This window comes from Oncorhynchus clarkii, chromosome 5, assembly GCF_045791955.1.
Source record: "Oncorhynchus clarkii lewisi isolate Uvic-CL-2024 chromosome 5, UVic_Ocla_1.0, whole genome shotgun sequence".
Lineage (NCBI taxonomy): Eukaryota > Metazoa > Chordata > Actinopteri > Salmoniformes > Salmonidae > Oncorhynchus > Oncorhynchus clarkii.
This window is the reverse complement of record NC_092151.1, coordinates 62,958,059-62,975,358: the sequence shown is the minus strand read 5'-3', so window position 1 is coordinate 62,975,358 and position 17,300 is coordinate 62,958,059. Positions and strand designations below refer to the sequence as shown.

Here is a 17,300-nt window from a genome sequence, read left to right as displayed (position 1 = left end):
TTGAATTAGGTGCAATCTTACTGGCAGCAATATCCTTGCCTGTGAAGCGCTTTTTGTGCAAAGCAATGATGCAATGATGACGGCATGCGTTTCCTTGCAGGCAACCATGGTTGAGAGGAAGAACAATGATTCCAAGCACCACCCTCCTTTTGAAGCTTCCAGTCTGTTATTCGAACTCAATCAGCATGACAGAGTGATCTCCAGCCTTGTCCTCGTCAACACTCACACCTGTGTTAACGAGAGAATCACTGACATGATGTCAGCTGGTCCTTTAGGGGCAGGGCTGAAATGCAGTGGGAATGTTTTGGGGGGATTCAGTTAATTTGCATGGCAAAGAGGGACTTTGCAATTAATTGCAATCCATCTGATCACTCTTCATAACATCCTGAGTATATGCACATTTCCATAATACAAACTGAGGCAGCAGACTTTGAAAATTAATATGTGTGTCATTCTCAAAGCTTTTGGCCACAACTGTACACACACAGGTAACTGCCAAAATAAAAAGGGTTTTGTTGAATGTGGTGAAAACGCTGTCTTAGGCGCCGCTCCAGAACCTCTCATAGGTGTTCATTTGGGTTGAGATCTGACTGAGACGGCCATGGAATATGGCTTACATTAGTTTTCATGCTCATGGCAGCAGCTAATGGGGATCCATAATAAATACAAATAGCCATGGTAGCCAAAATAATGTCCAAAAATAATGGCCTACCTGGCATTTTTATACATGACCCTATGCATGATGGGATGTTATTTGCTTAATTAACTCAGGAACCACACCTGTGTGAAGGCAACTGCTTTCAATATACTCTTTTATACTCAAGTATTTCTATTATTTTGGTATATGTTTTGGTTGAACAATAACCGCCATCCAAAATGTCATGACCGTCAGAGCCCTACGTGACATAGACCTACCTGGAGTCTGGATGAGACAATAGTCTGCAAGGACAGTTCCAGTGTGCCGCCATCATACCTATTTTTGGTTCAGTCCAGTCTGTGTCTCCATGGCTCTTCCATTGGCTCGGCCCTGTTTAACATGTGGAGTGCTGCCATGTTTGTTTCTGAGGGTTTTCTAGCTTTAACACGATGACAGTAGTGTGTAAATGGCACACGAGGCCAATCAGCCAACATGATGGCTTCACTGTACTGGACTAACCACTGCCATTGAGTAAATACGTGCTGACAAACTCTGTTAACCACCTCCGCTCACTCACTCCCCTCCCCTCTGCCCTCTCGCCTTTCACTCTGCTCTCCCACTCACTTCCCCCTCTCTCCTCTCTTTCCTTCTCCCACTCTTCTCTTTTTGTTGTTGTTGAAGCGGCAGAGAAAATGATAATCCACCATTTATACAGTCACTTTTCTTTTCCCTGCTGAATAAAGCAGAATGTATACAGCCTCTGTTCAGTGGCACCTGGTTCAACTGTATGAAAACATCTTCTTTACTGCCATTATCTTGCAATCTCATCACACGTCTTTTATATACACTGAGGAGGAGAAGCTGTGTGTGTGTGTGTGTGTCATGGGCTGGCCCCTCTGGGTGTGTTCTGCTCCCAGTCCCTGACGGTGCCCGCGGGGCTTACGGCTTCACACCCTCACACCAGGGGTAGCAGCCATTGTTTGTGTGTGTGCATGTGCCGTGCCTTGTAGTCCCAGGGCCCGTTAGTGAGTTTCTGGGCCGAGGGGGGTCAGGGATGGAGGGGCTGTTTGCTTTGCGGCTGGCTGGGGGGAGGATCTGGTTACAGTGGGGGAGGGGGGGGGGGCTCTGGGCAGCTGTGTAATCCCCTTCACTGGGTGCTGCCTGGTGAATAGACAGCCTGGGAAACACACAACAGACCCAGCCACTGCCTTACATACAGTACATACATTGGGGGAGGGGACTCCAAACCCAAACCCCATTTAACTGCTTCAGAGAGATTTCACCAGAGCCAGACACATACTCCATCCCGGTGTTTTTATTTCCACTCAGCATAAATGTTCACAGATTCATAGACAGACAGATGCTTGTCTTTTTTTAATATCGCCTTAATGCGGCGACGGAGAACCAATCTGAGCCAGACATTCATGTTCCAGATAAACGTTACGCTGTAACTGAGTCGTTATTCTCCGCCAATTCCTCCCGCTGTCTGGAAACGCCAAAACCACCCAAAACAATCAATGTCTCGCTAATGTCCTTCCTCATGTTGAAAAAACACACCAAGCAGTGGAAGCTAGGCCACATCAGACTCTTGTGGTGAAAGCCTAGACTTCTATAAATGCATTTTGTGTGTAGTATGACGTACAGTACGTGTTGTATGACGTATGTGTTGTTCAGAGTAGTGAGTGTGTATGACGTACAGTATGTGTTGTTCAGAGTAGTGAGTGTGTATGACGTACAGTATGTGTTGTTCAGAGTAGTGAGTGTGTATGACGTACAGTATGTGTTGTTCAGAGTAGTGAGTGTGTATGACGTACAGTATGTGTTGTTCAGAGTAGTGAGTGTGTATGATGTACAGTATGTGTTCAGAGTAGTGAGTGTGTATGACGTACAGTATGTGTTGTTCAGAGTAGTGAGTGTATGACGTACAGTATGTGTTCAGAGTAGTGAGTGTGTATGACGTACAGTATGTGTTCAGAGTAGTGAGTGTGTATGACGTACAGTATGTGTTGTGTGACGTATGTGTTGTTCAGAGTAGTGAGTGTGTATGACGCACAGTACGTGTTGTATGACGTATGTGTTCAGAGTAGTGAGTGTGTATGACGTACAGTATGTGTTGTGTGACGTATGTGTTGTTCAGAGTAGTGAGTGTGTATGACGTACAGTATGTGTTCAGAGTAGTGAATGTGTATGACGTACAGTATGTGTTGTTCAGAGTAGTGAGTGTGTATGACGTACAGTATGTGTTGTTCAGAGTAGTGAGTGTGTATGACGTACAGTATGTGTTGTTCAGAGTAGTGAGTGTGTATGACGTACAGTATGTGTTGTATGACATATGTGTTGTTCAGAGTAGTGAGTGTGTATGACGTACAGTATGTGTTGTATGACATATGTGTTGTTCAGAGTAGTGAGTGTGTATGACGTACAGTATGTGTTCAGAGTAGTGAGTGTGTATGACGTACAGTATGTGTTCAGAGTAGTGAGTGTGTATGACGTACAGTATGTGTTCAGAGTAGTGAGTGTATGACGTACAGTATGTGTTGTTCAGAGTAGTGAGTGTGTATGACGTACAGTATGTGTTCAGAGTAGTGAGTGTATGACGTACAGTATGTGTTGTTCAGAGTAGTGAGTGTGTATGACGTACAGTATGTGTTCAGAGTAGTGAGTGTGTATGACGTACAGTATGTGTTGTGTGACGTATGTGTTGTTCAGAGTAGTGAGTGTGTATGACGTACAGTATGTGTTCAGAGTAGTGAGTGTGTATGACGTACAGTATGTGTTGTTCAGAGTAGTGAGTGTGTATGACGTACAGTATGTGTTATTCAGAGTAGTGAGTGTGTATGACGTACAGTGTGTGTTCAGAGTAGTGAGTGTGTATGACGTACAGTATGTGTTCAGAGTAGTGAGTGTGTATGACGTACAGTATGTCTTGTATGACATATGTGTTGTTCAGAGTAGTGAGTGTGTATGACGTACAGTATGTGTTCAGAGTAGTGAGTGTGTATGACGTACAGTATGTGTTGTATGACGTATGTGTTGTTCAGAGTAGTGAGTGTGTATGACGTACAGTATGTGTTCAGAGTAGTGAGTGTGTATGACGTACAGTACGTGTTGTATGACATATGTGTTGTTCAGAGTACTGAGTGTGTATGACGTACAGTATGTGTTCAGAGTAGTGAGTGTGTATGACGTACAGTATGTGTTGTATGACATATGTGTTGTTCAGAGTAGTGAGTGTGTATGACGTACAGTATGTGTTCAGAGTAGTGAGTGTGTATGACGTACAGTACGTGTTGTATGACGTATGTGTTGTTCAGAGTACTGAGTGTGTATGACGTACAGTATGTGTTCAGAGTAGTGAGTGTGTATGACGTACAGTATGTGTTGTATGACATATGTGTTGTTCAGAGTAGTGAGTGTGTATGACGTACAGTATGTGTTCAGAGTAGTGAGTGTGTATGACGTACAGTATGTGTTGTATGACGTATGTGTTGTTCAGAGTAGTGAGTGTGTATGACGTACAGTATGTGTTCAGAGTAGTGAGTGTGTATGACGTACAGTACGTGTTGTATGACGTATGTGTTGTTCAGAGTAGTGCGTGTGTATGACGTACAGTATGTGTTCAGAGTAGTGAGTGTGTATGACGTACAGTATGTGTTGTATGACATATGTGTTGTTCAGAGTACTGAGTGTGTATGACGTACAGTATGTGTTCAGAGTAGTGAGTGTGTATGACGTACAGTATGTGTTGTTCAGAGTAGTGAGTGTGTATGACGTACAGTATGTGTTGTTCAGAGTAGTGAGTGTGTATGACGTACAGTCTGTGTTGTTCAGAGTAGTGAGTGTGTATGACGTACAGTATGTGTTGTATGACATATGTGTTGTTCAGAGTAGTGAGTGTGTATGACGTACAGTATGTGTTGTGTGACGTATGTGTTTTTCAGAGTAGTGAGTGTGTATGACGTACAGTATGTGTTCAGAGTAGTGAGTGTGTATGACGTACAGTATGTGTTGTGTGACGTATGTGTTGTTCAGAGTAGTGAGTGTGTATGACGTACAGTATGTGTTGTTCAGAGTAGTGAGTGTGTATGACGTACAGTATGTGTTCAGAGTAGTGAGTGTGTATGACGTACAGTATGTGTTGTGTGACGTATGTGTTGTTCAGAGTAGTGAGTGTGTATGACGTACAGTATGTGTTGTTCAGAGTAGTGAGTGTGTATGACGTACAGTATGTGTTGTGTGACGTATGTGTTGTTCAGAGTAGTGTGTATGACGTACAGTATGTGTTGTGTGACGTATGTGTTGTTCAGAGTAGTGAGTGTGTATGACGTACAGTATGTGTTATTCAGAGTAGTGAGTGTGTATGACGTACAGTATGTGTTCAGAGTAGTGAGTGTGTATGACGTACAGTATGTGTTCAGAGTAGTGAGTGTGTATGACGTACAGTATGTCTTGTATGACATATGTGTTGTTCAGAGTAGTGAGTGTGTATGACGTACAGTATGTGTTCAGAGTAGTGAGTGTGTATGACGTACAGTATGTGTTGTATGACGTATGTGTTGTTCAGAGTAGTGAGTGTGTATGACGTACAGTATGTGTTCAGAGTAGTGAGTGTGTATGACGTACAGTACGTGTTGTATGACATATGTGTTGTTCAGAGTACTGAGTGTGTATGACGTACAGTATGTGTTCAGAGTAGTGAGTGTGTATGACGTACAGTATGTGTTGTATGACATATGTGTTGTTCAGAGTAGTGAGTGTGTATGACGTACAGTATGTGTTCAGAGTAGTGAGTGTGTATGACGTACAGTACGTGTTGTATGACGTATGTGTTGTTCAGAGTACTGAGTGTGTATGACGTACAGTATGTGTTCAGAGTAGTGAGTGTGTATGACGTACAGTATGTGTTGTATGACATATGTGTTGTTCAGAGTAGTGAGTGTGTATGACGTACAGTATGTGTTCAGAGTAGTGAGTGTGTATGACGTACAGTATGTGTTGTATGACGTATGTGTTGTTCAGAGTAGTGAGTGTGTATGACGTACAGTATGTGTTCAGAGTAGTGAGTGTGTATGACGTACAGTACGTGTTGTATGACGTATGTGTTGTTCAGAGTAGTGCGTGTGTATAACGTACAGTATGTGTTGTATGACGTATGTGTTGTTCAGAGTAGTGAGTGTGTATGACGTACAGTATGTGTTCAGAGTAGTGAGTGTGTATGACGTACAGTATGTGTTGTATGACATATGTGTTGTTCAGAGTACTGAGTGTGTATGACGTACAGTATGTGTTCAGAGTAGTGAGTGTGTATGACGTACAGTATGTGTTGTTCAGAGTAGTGAGTGTGTATGACGTACAGTATGTGTTGTTCAGAGTAGTGAGTGTGTATGACGTACAGTCTGTGTTGTTCAGAGTAGTGAGTGTGTATGACGTACAGTATGTGTTGTATGACATATGTGTTGTTCAGAGTAGTGAGTGTGTATGACGTACAGTATGTGTTGTGTGACGTATGTGTTTTTCAGAGTAGTGAGTGTGTATGACGTACAGTATGTGTTCAGAGTAGTGAGTGTGTATGACGTACAGTATGTGTTGTGTGACGTATGTGTTGTTCAGAGTAGTGAGTGTGTATGACGTACAGTATGTGTTGTTCAGAGTAGTGAGTGTGTATGACGTACAGTATGTGTTCAGAGTAGTGAGTGTGTATGACGTACAGTATGTGTTGTGTGACGTATGTGTTGTTCAGAGTAGTGAGTGTGTATGACGTACAGTTTGTGTTGTTCAGAGTAGTGAGTGTGTATGACGTACAGTATGTGTTGTATAACATATGTGTTCAGAGTAGTGAGTGTGTATGACGTACAGTATGTGTTGTGTGACGTATGTGTTGTTCAGAGTAGTGAGTGTGTATGACGTACAGTATGTGTTGTTCAGAGTAGTGAGTGTGTATGACGTACAGTATGTGTTGTGTGACGTATGTGTTGTTCAGAGTAGTGAGTGTGTATGACGTACAGTATGTGTTGTTCAGAGTACTGAGTGTGTATGACGTACAGTATGTGTTGTTCAGAGTAGTGAGTGTGTATGACGTACAGTATGTGTTGTTCAGAGTAGTGAGTGTGTATGACGTACAGTATGTGTTGTTCAGAGTAGTGAGTGTGTATGACGTACAGTATGTGTTGTATGACATATGTGTTGTTCAGAGTAGTGAGTGTGTATGACGTACAGTATGTGTTGTGTGACGTATGTGTTGTTCAGAGTAGTGAGTGTGTATGACGTACAGTATGTGTTGTTCAGAGTACTGAGTGTGTATGACGTACAGTATGTGTTGTTCAGAGTAGTGAGTGTGTATGACGTACAGTATGTGTTGTTCAGAGTAGTGAGTGTGTATGACGTACAGTATGTGTTGTGTGACGTATGTGTTGTTCAGAGTAGTGAGTGTGTATGACGTACAGTATGTGTTGTTCAGAGTAGTGACTGTGTATGACGTACAGTATGTGTTGTTCAGAGTAGTGAGTGTGTATGACGTACAGTATTTGTTGTGTGACGTATGTGTTGTTCAGAGTAGTGAGTGTGTATGACGTACAGTTTGTGTTGTTCAGAGTAGTGAGTGTGTATGACGTACAGTATGTGTTGAATGACATATGTGTTCAGAGTAGTGAGTGTGTATGACGTACAGTATGTGTTGTGTGACGTATGTGTTGTTCAGAGTAGTGAGTGTGTATGACGTACAGTATGTGTTGTTCAGAGTAGTGAGTGTGTATGACGTACAGTATGTGTTGTGTGACGTATGTGTTGTTCAGAGTAGTGAGTGTGTATGACGTACAGTATGTGTTGTTCAGAGTAGTGAGTGTGTATGACGTACAGTATGTGTTGTGTGACGTATGTGTTGTACAGAGTAGTGAGTGTGTATGACGTTCAGTATGTGTTGTTCAGAGTAGTGAGTGTGTATGACGTACAGTATGTGTTGTGTGACGTATGTGTTGTACAGAGTAGTGAGTGTGTATGACGTTCAGTATGTGTTGTTCAGAGTAGTGAGTGTGTATGACGTACAGAACCAGTCAATAGTTTGGACACAGCTACTCATTCAATGGTTTTTCTTTATCTTTACTATTTTCTACATTGTAGAATAATAGTGAAGACATCAAAACTATGAAACAACACATGGAGTGTAGTAAACTATTTTTAAAAAACAAACATTTTAGATTCTTCAAAGTAGCAACCCTTTGCCTTGATGACTGCTTGCATGCTTGGGGTTGGTGTGTCGCTACAAAACATTTCAAAAGTTGCCTATAAACTTTGCCAAAATATTTCAAACTACTTTTGTAATACAACTTTAGGTATTTGTAAACGTTAATAATCCATCAAATTTTAGACAATCTGTATTCAATACAGCAAGTAAACAAACCATGCTCCTTTTTACGTCTTGCGCAACTCTCAACAGTGTAACCTTGTTCCAGGATGTGCTTCTTCTTTGTTGCACAAATGAATAATCTCAACTAAATTCCAAAGACTGGTGACATCCAGTGGAAGTGGTAGGAACAGTAAAATGGTTCCTATCAAATATCCCTTGGAAAAGACAACCGAGGGGAACGGTCAGAGGCAAAAAAACAAAAAAAAATTCTGAACAGTTAGTCCTCTGGGTTTTGCCTGCTACATAAGTTCTGTTATAGTTACAGACATGATTGAAACAGTTTTAGAAACTTCAGTGTTTTCTATCCATATCTACTAATCATATGCATATCATATATTCCTGGCATGAGTAGCAGGAAGTTGAAATTGGGCACGCTATTTATCCAAAAGTGAAAATGCTGCCCCCTATACCTTAAGAGGTTTAAGTGTGCCTTGAATTCTAAATAAATCACAGACAGTGTCACCAGCAAAGCACCTCCACACCATCACACCTCTTCCTCCATGCTTCACCTTGGGAACCCCACATGCAGATATCATCTATTCTCTTACTCTGCGTCTCACAAAGAGATTGGTTGGAACCCATAATCTCAAATTTGGACTCATCAGACCGAAGGACAGATTTCCACTGGTCTAATGTCCATAACTCATGTTTCTTGACCTAAGCAAGTCTCTTCTTATTATTGGTGTCCTTTAGTAGTGGTTTCTTTGCAGGAATTCGACCATGAAGGCCTGATTCACAGTCTCCTCTGAACAGTTGATGTTTAAATGTCTGTTTCTTGAACTCTGTGAAGCATTTATTTGGGCTGCAATTTCTGATGCTGGTAACTCTAATGAATTTATCCTCTGCAGCAGAGGTTACTCTGGGTAATCCTTTCCTGTGGTGGTCCTAATGAGAGCCAGTTTCACCATAGTTCCTGATGGTTTTTGCAACTGCACTTGAAGAAACTTTCAGTTCTTGAAATGTTCCGTATTGACTAACCTAAATGTCTTTAAGTTATAATGGGCTGTTGTTTCTTTTTGCTTATTTGAGCTGTTCTTGCCATAAAACGGACTTGGTCTTTTACCAAATAGGGCTATTTTCTGTATACCATCCCTACCTTGTCACAAATGCATTTCAGGTGACTATCTCATGAGCTTGTTGAGAGAATGCCAAGAGTGTGCAATGCTGTCAAAGGGTGGCTACTTTGAAGAATCTGAAATATAAAATATATTTTAATTTGTTGAACACTTTTTTGGTTACTACATGATTCCATATATGTTATTTCATAGTTTTCATGTACTCACTATTATTCTACAATGTTGAAAATATAGAAAATAAATAAAAACCCTTGAGTGAGTAGGTGTATCTTTTGACTGGTACTGTATGTGTATACAGAGTTTTAATCTGTGTTTCAGAGTACTAAGTGTGTGTGTGTGTTTCCTTTGTGTTTTACAGAGTGCAGCTGCTGCCCCCAGTCCGGTGATGGGCAACATGCCCCCCAACGATGGCATGCCTGGCGGACCCATGCCCCCGGGCTTCTTTCAAGTAAAACCTCTTTCTCTCTCTCTTTGTCCATCCCCTCAAACCCACAACATGCTAAGCCTATCCCCCTCTCCACCTCCTTTTTTTAGTCTCTTTAGCTGACCTAATCTCTGTCCAGATCTCTCTCTCTCTGTGTCGGTCTCGCTCTCTCTGTGTCGGTCTCGCTCTCTCTGTGTTGGTCTCGCTCTCTCTGTGTTGGTCTCGCTCTCTCTGTGTCTGTCTCGCTCTCTCTGTGTCTGTCTCGCTCTCTCTGTGTCTGTCTCGCTCTCTCTGTGTCTGTCTCGCTCTCTCTGTGTCTGTCTCGCTCTCTCTGTGTCGGTCTCGCTCTCTCTGTGTCGGTCTCGCTCTCTCTGTGTCGGTCTCGCTCTCTCTGTGTCGGTCTCGCTCTCTCTGTGTCGGTCTCGCTCTCTCTGTGTCGTGTCGGTCTCGCTCTCTCTGTGTCGTGTCGGTCTCGCTCTCTCTGTGTCTGTCTCTGTTTCTGGCTCGCTCTGGCTCGCTCTGGCTCTGTCTCGCTCGCTCTGTCTGTCTGTTTGTCTCGCTCTCTGTCTCTGTCTGTCTCGCTCTCTGTCTGTCTCGCTGTCTGTCTCGCTCTCTGTCTCTCTGTCTGTCTGTCTCGCTCTCTGTCTCGCTCTCTGTCTGTCTGTCTGTCTGTCTCGCTCTCTGTCTGTCTGTCTGTCTCGCTCTCTGTCTGTCTGTCTGTCTCGCTCTCTGTCTGTCTGTCTGTCTCGCTCTCTGTCTGTCTGTCTGTCTCGCTCTCTGTCTGTCTGTCTGTCTCGCTCTCTCTGTGTCTGTCTCGCTCTCTGTCTGTCTGTCTGTCTCGCTCTCTCTGTGTCTGTCTCGCTCTCTCTGTGTCTGTCTCGCTCTCTGTCTGTCTGTCTGTCTCGCTCTCTGTCTGTCTGTCTGTCTCGCTCTCTGTCTGTCTGTCTGTCTCGCTCTCTGTCTGTCTGTCTGTCTCGCTCTCTGTCTGTCTCGCTCTCTGTCTGTCTGTCTCGCTCTCTGTCTGTCTGTCTCGCTCTCTGTCTGTCTGTCTCGCTCTCTGTCTGTCTGTCTGTCTCGCTCTCTGTCTGTCTGTCTGTCTGTCTCGCTCTCTCTGTGTCTGTCTCGCTCTCTCTGTGTCTGTCTCGCTCTCTGTCTGTCTGTCTGTCTCGCTCTCTGTTTGTCTGTCTCGCTCTCTGTCTGTCTGTCTCGCTCTCTGTCTGTCTGTCTCGCTCTCTATCTGTCTGTCTCGCTCTCTGTCTTGCTCGCTCTCTCTGTCTTGCTCGCTCTCTCTGTCTCGCTCGCTCTCTCTGTCTCGCTCGCTCTCTCTGTCTTGCACGCTCTCTCTGTCTGTCTCGCTCGCTGTCTGTCTGCCTGTCTCTCTGTCTGTCTGTCTCGCTCTCTGTCTGTCTGTCTGTCTCGCTGTCTGTCTGTCTGTCTGTCTCGCTCTCTGTCTCTCTGTCTGTCTGTCTCGCTCTCTGTCTCTCTGTCTGTCTGTCTCGCTCCCTGTCTCTCTGTCTGTCTGTCTCGCTCCCTGTCTCTCTGTCTGTCTGTCTCGCTCTCTGTCTGTCTGTCTCGCTCTCTGTCTCTCTGTCTGTCTGTCTCGCTCCCTGTCTCTCTGTCTGTCTGTCTCGCTCCCTGTCTCTCTGTCTGTCTGTCTCGCTCCCTGTCTCTCTGTCTGTCTGTCTCGCTCTGTCTGTCTGTCTGTCTCGCTCTCTCTGTGTCTGTCTCGCTCTCTCTGTGTCTGTCTCGCTCTCTCTGTGTCTGTCTCGCTCTCTCTGTGTCTGTCTCGCTCTCTGTCTGTCTGTCTCGCTCTCTGTCTGTCTGTCTCGCTCTCTGTCTGTCTGTCTCGCTCTCTGTCTGTCTCGCTCTCTGTCTGTCTCGCTCTCTGTCTGTCTCGCTCTCTGTCTCGCTCTCTGTCTCGCTCGCTCTCTCTGTCTCGCTCGCTGTCTGTCTGCCTGTCTCTCTGTCTGTCTGTCTCGCTCTCTGTCTGTCTGTCTGTCTCGCTCTCTGTCTGTCTGTCTGTCTCGCTCTCTCTGTGTCTGTCTCGCTCTCTCTGTGTCTGTCTCGCTCTCTCTGTGTCTGTCTCGCTCTCTCTGTGTCTGTCTCGCTCTCTCTGTGTCTGTCTCGCTCTCTCTGTGTCTGTCTCGCTCTCTCTGTGTCTGTCTCGCTCTCTCTGTGTCTGTCTCGCTCTCTCTGTGTCTGTCTCGCTCTCTCTGTGTCTGTCTCGCTCTCTGTGTGTCTGTCTCGCTCTCTGTGTGTCTGTCTCGCTCTCTGTGTGTCTGTCTCGCTCTCTGTGTGTCTGTCTCGCTCTCTGTCTGTCTGTCTCGCTCTCTGTCTGTCTGTCTCGCTCTCTATCTGTCTGTCTCTGTTTCTGTCTCGCTCGCTCTCTCTGTCTCGCTCGCTCTCTCTGTCTTTCACGCTCTCTCTGTCTGTCTCGCTCGCTCGCTGTCTGTCTGCCTGTCTCTCTGTCTGTCTGTCTGTCTCGCTCTCTGTCTGTCTGTCTGTCTCGCTCTCTGTCTGTCTGTCTGTCTGTCTGTCTCACTCTCTGTCTGTCTGTCTGTCTCGCTCTCTGTCTGTCTGTCTGTCTCGCTCTCTCTGTGTCTGTCTCGCTCTCTCTGTGTCTGTCTCGCTCTCTCTGTGTCTGTCTCGCTCTCTCTGTGTCTGTCTCGCTCTCTCTGTGTCTGTCTCGCTCTCTCTGTGTCTGTCTTGCTCTCTGTCTGTCTGTCTCGCTCTCTGTCTGTCTGTCTCGCTCTCTGTCTGTCTCGCTCTCTGTCTGTCTGTCTCGCTCTCTGTATCGCTCGCTCTCTCTGTCTCGCACTCTCTGTCTGCCTCGCTCGCTGTCTGTCTGCCTCGCTCGCTGTCTGTGCCTCGCTCGCTGTCTGTCTGTCTCGCTTGCTCTCTCTGTCTGTCTGTCTGCCTCGCTCGCTATACGTCTGTCTGTCTGTCTCGCTCTCTGTCTGTCTGTCTCGCTCGCTGTCTCGCTCTCTGTCTGTCTGTCTGTCTCGCTCGCTGTCTCACTCTCTGTCTGTCTGTCTCGCTCACTCTGTCTCTCTGTCTCGCTCGCTCGCTCTCTGTCTGTCTGTCTGTCTCGCTCTCTCTCTGTCTGTCTGTCTCGCTCGCTCTCTCTCTGTCTGTCTCGCTCGCTCTCTGTCTGTCTCGCTCGCTCTCTCTCTGTCTGTCTCGCTCGCTCTCTCTCTGTCTGTCTGTCTCGCTCGCTCTCTCTCTGTCTGTCTGTCTCGCTCGCTCTCTCTCTGTCTGTCTGACTCGCTCGCTCTCTCTCTGTCTGTCTGTCTCGCTCGCTCTCTGTCTGTCTGTCTGTCTGTCTCGCTCGCTCTCTCTCTGTCTGTCTGTCTCGCTCGCTCGCTCTCTCTCTGTCTGTCTCGCTCTCTCTCTGTCTGTCTCGCTCTCTCTCTGTCTGTCTCGCTCGCTCTCTCTCTGTCTGTCTCGCTCGCTCTCTCTCTGTCTGTCTCGCTCGCTCTCTCTCTGTCTGTCTCGCTCGCTCTCTCTCTGTCTGTCTCGCTCGCTCTCTCTCTGTCTGTCTCGCTCGCTCTCTCTCTGTCTGTCTCGCTCGCTCTCTCTCTGTCTGTCTCGCTCGCTCTCTCTCTGTCTGTCTGTCTGTCTCGCTCTCTGTCTCGCTCTCTCTGTGTCTGTCTTGCTCTCTGTCTGTCTCGCTCTCTGTCTGTCTGTCTCGCTCTCTGTCTGTCTGTCTCGCTCTCTGTATCGCTCGCTCTCTCTGTCTCGCACTCTCTGTCTGCCTCGCTCGCTGTCTGTCTGCCTCGCTCGCTGTCTGTGCCTCGCTCGCTGTCTGTCTGTCTCGCTTGCTCTCTCTGTCTGTCTGTCTGCCTCGCTCGCTATACGTCTGTCTGTCTGTCTCGCTCTCTGTCTGTCTGTCTCGCTCGCTGTCTCGCTCTCTGTCTGTCTGTCTGTCTCGCTCGCTGTCTCACTCTCTGTCTGTCTGTCTCGCTCACTCTGTCTCTCTGTCTCGCTCGCTCGCTCTCTGTCTGTCTGTCTGTCTCGCTCTCTCTCTGTCTGTCTGTCTGTCTCGCTCGCTCTCTCTCTGTCTGTCTCGCTCGCTCTCTGTCTGTCTCGCTCGCTCTCTCTCTGTCTGTCTCGCTCGCTCTCTCTCTGTCTGTCTGTCTCGCTCGCTCTCTCTCTGTCTGTCTGTCTGTCTCGCTCGCTCTCTCTCTGTCTGTCTGACTCGCTCGCTCTCTCTCTGTCTGTCTGTCTCGCTCGCTCTCTGTCTGTCTGTCTGTCTGTCTCGCTCGCTCTCTCTCTGTCTGTCTGTCTCGCTCGCTCGCTCTCTCTCTGTCTGTCTCGCTCTCTCTCTGTCTGTCTCGCTCGCTCTCTCTCTGTCTGTCTCGCTCGCTCTCTCTCTGTCTGTCTCGCTCGCTCTCTCTCTGTCTGTCTCGCTCGCTCTCTCTCTGTCTGTCTCGCTCGCTCTCTCTCTGTCTGTCTCGCTCGCTCTCTCTCTGTCTGTCTCGCTCGCTCTCTCTCTGTCTGTCTGTCTGTCTCGCTCGCTCTCTCTCTGTCTGTCTCGCTCGCTCGCTCTCTCTCTGTCTGTCTGTCTCGCTCGCTCTCTCTCTGTCTGTCTGTCTCGCTCGCTCTCTCTCTGTCTGTCTGTCTCGCTCGCTCTCTCTCTGTCTGTCTGTCTCGCTCGCTCTCTCTCTGTCTGTCTCGCTCGCTCTCTGTCTGTCTGTCTCTCGCTCGCTCTCTGTCTGTCTGTCTCGCTCGCTCTCTCTCTGTCTGTCTCGCTCGCTCTCTCTCTGTCTGTCTCGCTCGCTCTCTCTCTGTCTGTCTCGCTCGCTCTCTCTCTGTCTGTCTCGCTCGCTCTCTCTCTGTCTGTCTCGCTCGCTCTCTCTCTGTCTGTCTCGCTCGCTCTCTGTCTGTCTGTCTCGCTCGCTCTCTCTCTGTCTGGCTCGCTCGCTCTCTCTCTGTCTGTCTCGCTCGCTCTCTCTCTGTCTGTCTCGCTCGCTCTCTGTCTGTCTGTCTCGCTCGCTCTCTCTCTGTCTGGCTCGCTCGCTCTCTCTCTGTCTGGCTCGCTCGCTCTCTCTCTGTCTGGCTCGCTCGCTCTCTCTCTGTCTGGCTCGCTCGCTCTCTCTCTGTCTGGCTCGCTCACTCTCTCTCTGTCTGGCTCGCTCGCTCTTTCTCTCTCTGGCTCGCTCGCTCTCTCTCTCTCTGGCTCGCTCGCTATCTCTCTCTCTCTGTCTCGCTCTCTCTCTCTGTTTCTCTCGCTCGCTCGCTCGTTCTCTCTCTCTGTCTCGCTCGTTCTCTCTCTCTGTCTCGCTTGATCTCTCTCTCTCTGTCTCGCTCGTTCTCTCTCTCTGTCTCGCTGGCTCTGTCTCGCTCGCTCTCTCTCTCTCTCTCTCTCTCTCTGTCTCGATCTCTGTCTCTGTCTCGATCTCTGTCTCTGTCTCGCTCGCTCTCTCTCTGTCTGTCTCGCTCGCTCTCTCTCTGTCTGTCTCGCTCGCTCGCTCGCTCTCTCTCTGTCTGTCTCGCTCGCTCGCTCGCTCTCTCTCTGTCTGTCTCGCTCGCTCGCTCGCTCTCTCTCTGTCTGGCTCGCTCGCTCTCTCTCTGTCTGGCTCGCTCGCTCTCTCTCTGTCTGGCTCGCTCGCTCGCTCTCTCTGTCTGGCTCGCTCGCTCTCTCTCTGTCTGGCTCGCTCGCTCTTTCTCTCTCTGACTCGCTCGCTCTCTCTCTCTCTGGCTCGCTCGCTCTCTCTCTCTCTCTCTGGCTCGCTCGCTCTCTCTCTCTGTTTCTCTCGCTCGCTCGCTCGTTCTCTCTCTCTGTCTCGCTCGTTCTCTCTCTCTGTCTCGCTTGATCTCTCTCTCTCTGTCTCGCTCGTTCTCTCTCTCTGTCTCGCTGGCTCTGTCTCGCTCGCTCTCTCTCTCTCTCTCTCTCTCTCTGTCTCGATCTCTGTCTCTGTTTCTCTCGCTCTCTCTCTGTCTCGCTCATTCTCTCTCTCTGTCTCGCTCGTTCTCTCTCTCTGTCTCACTTGCTCTGTCTCGCTCTCTCTCTCTCTCTGTCTCGCTCTCGCTCTGTCTCGCTCGCTCTCTCTCTGTCTCGCTCGCTCGCTCTCTCTCTGTCTCGCTCGCTCGCTCTCTCTCTGTCTCGCTCGCTCTCTCTCTCACTCGCTCTCTCTCTGTCTCGCTCGCTCTCTCTGGCTCGCTCGCTCGCTCGCTCTCTCTGTCTCGCTCGCTCTCTCTGTCTCGCTCGCTCGCTCTCTCTGTCTCGCTCGCTCGCTCTGTCTCGCTCGCTCTCTCTGTCTCGCTCGCTCGCTCTCTCTGGCTCGCTCGCTCTCTCTGTCTTGCTCGCTCGCTCTCTCTGTCTCGCTCGCTCGCTCTCTCTGTCTCGCTCGCTCGCTCTGTCTCGCTCGCTCGCTCTCTCTGTCTCGCTCGCTCGCTCTCTCTGTCTCGCTCTCTCTCTCTGTCTCGCTCGCTCGCTCTCTCTGGCTCGCTCGCTCGCTCTCTCTGTCTCGCTCGCTGTCTCTCTCTGTCTCGCTCGCTCGCTCGCTCTGTCTGTCTCGCTTGCTCGCTCTCTCTGTCTCGCTCGCTCGCTCTCTCTCTCTCGCTCGCTCGTTCTCTCTGTCTCGCTCGCTCGTTCTCTGGCTACCTCGCTCACTCTTTCTCTCTCTGTCGTTCGCTCACTCTCTCTCTCTCTGTCGCTCGCTCGCTCTCTGTCGCTCGCTCTCTGTCGCTCGCTCTCTGTCGCTCGCTCTCTGTCGCTCTCTCTGTGTCTGTCTCGCTCTCTCTGTGTCTGTCTCGCTCTCTCTGTGTCTGTCTCGCTCTCTCTGTGTCTGTCTCGCTCTCTCTATGTCTGTCTCGCTCTCTCTGTGTCTGTCTCGCTCTCTGTCTGTCTGTCTCGCTCTCTGTCTGTCTGTCTCGCTATCTGTCTGTCTGTCTGTCTCGCTCTCTCTGTCTGTCTCGCTCGCTGTCTGTCTCGCTCGCTGTCTGTCTCGCTCGCTGTCTGTCGCTCGCTGTCTGTCGCTCGCTGTCTGTCGCTCGCTGTCTGTCGCTCGCTGTCTGTCGCTCGCTCTCTGTCGCTCGCTCTCTGTCGCTCGCTCTCTGTCGCTCGCTCTCTGTCTGTCTCGCTCTCTCTGTGTCTGTCTCGCTCTCTGTCTGTCTGTCTCGCTCTCTGTCTGTCTGTCTCGCTCTCTGTCTGTCTGTCTCGCTCTCTGTCTGTCTGTCTCGCTCTCTGTCTGTCTGTCTCGCTCGCTCTCTGTCTGTCTCGCTCTCTATCTGTCTGTCTCGCTCTCTGTCTCGCTCGCTCTCTCTGTCTCGCTCTCGCTGTCTGTCTCGCTCGCTGTCTGCCTCGCTCGCTCGCTGTCTGCCTCGCTCGCTGTCTGTCTGCCTCGCTCGCTGTCTGTCTGCCTCGCTCGCTGTCTGTCTGCCTCGCTCGCTGTCTGTCTGCCTCGCTCGCTGTCTGTTTGCCTCGCTCGCTGTCTGTCTGCCTCGCTCGCTGTCTGTTTGCCTCGCTCGCTGTCTGTCTGCCTCGCTCGCTGTCTGTCTGCCTCGCTCGCTGTCTGTCTGCCTCGCTCGCTGTCTGTCTGCCTCGCTCGCTGTTTGTCTGCCTCGCTCGCTGTCTGTCTGTCTCGCTTGCTCTCTCTGTCTGTCTGTCTGCCTGTCTCGCTCTCTGTCTGTCTGTCTCGCTCGCTGTCTCACTCTCTGTCTGTCTGTCTCGCTCTCTGTCTGTTTGTCTGTCTCGCTCTCTGTCTGTCTGTCTCGCTCACTCTCTGTCTGTCTCGCTCACTCTCTGTCTGTCTCGCT

At 48.7% G+C, this 17,300-nt stretch overlaps 1 protein-coding gene across 2 annotated transcripts in view; it reads left to right on the top strand.

The window, feature by feature from the left end:
* The window catches only part of LOC139409182 (single-stranded DNA-binding protein 3), a 135,827-nt gene that overhangs the window by 72,748 nt on the left and 45,779 nt on the right, over nucleotides 1–17,300 (top strand). For both annotated transcript variants that reach the window (XM_071153976.1, XM_071153977.1), the window contains exon 5: nucleotides 9,474–9,563. In XM_071153976.1, coding sequence (XP_071010077.1) covers nucleotides 9,474–9,563 — 90 coding nt within the window. The remainder of the gene's footprint in view (nucleotides 1–9,473; nucleotides 9,564–17,300) is intronic.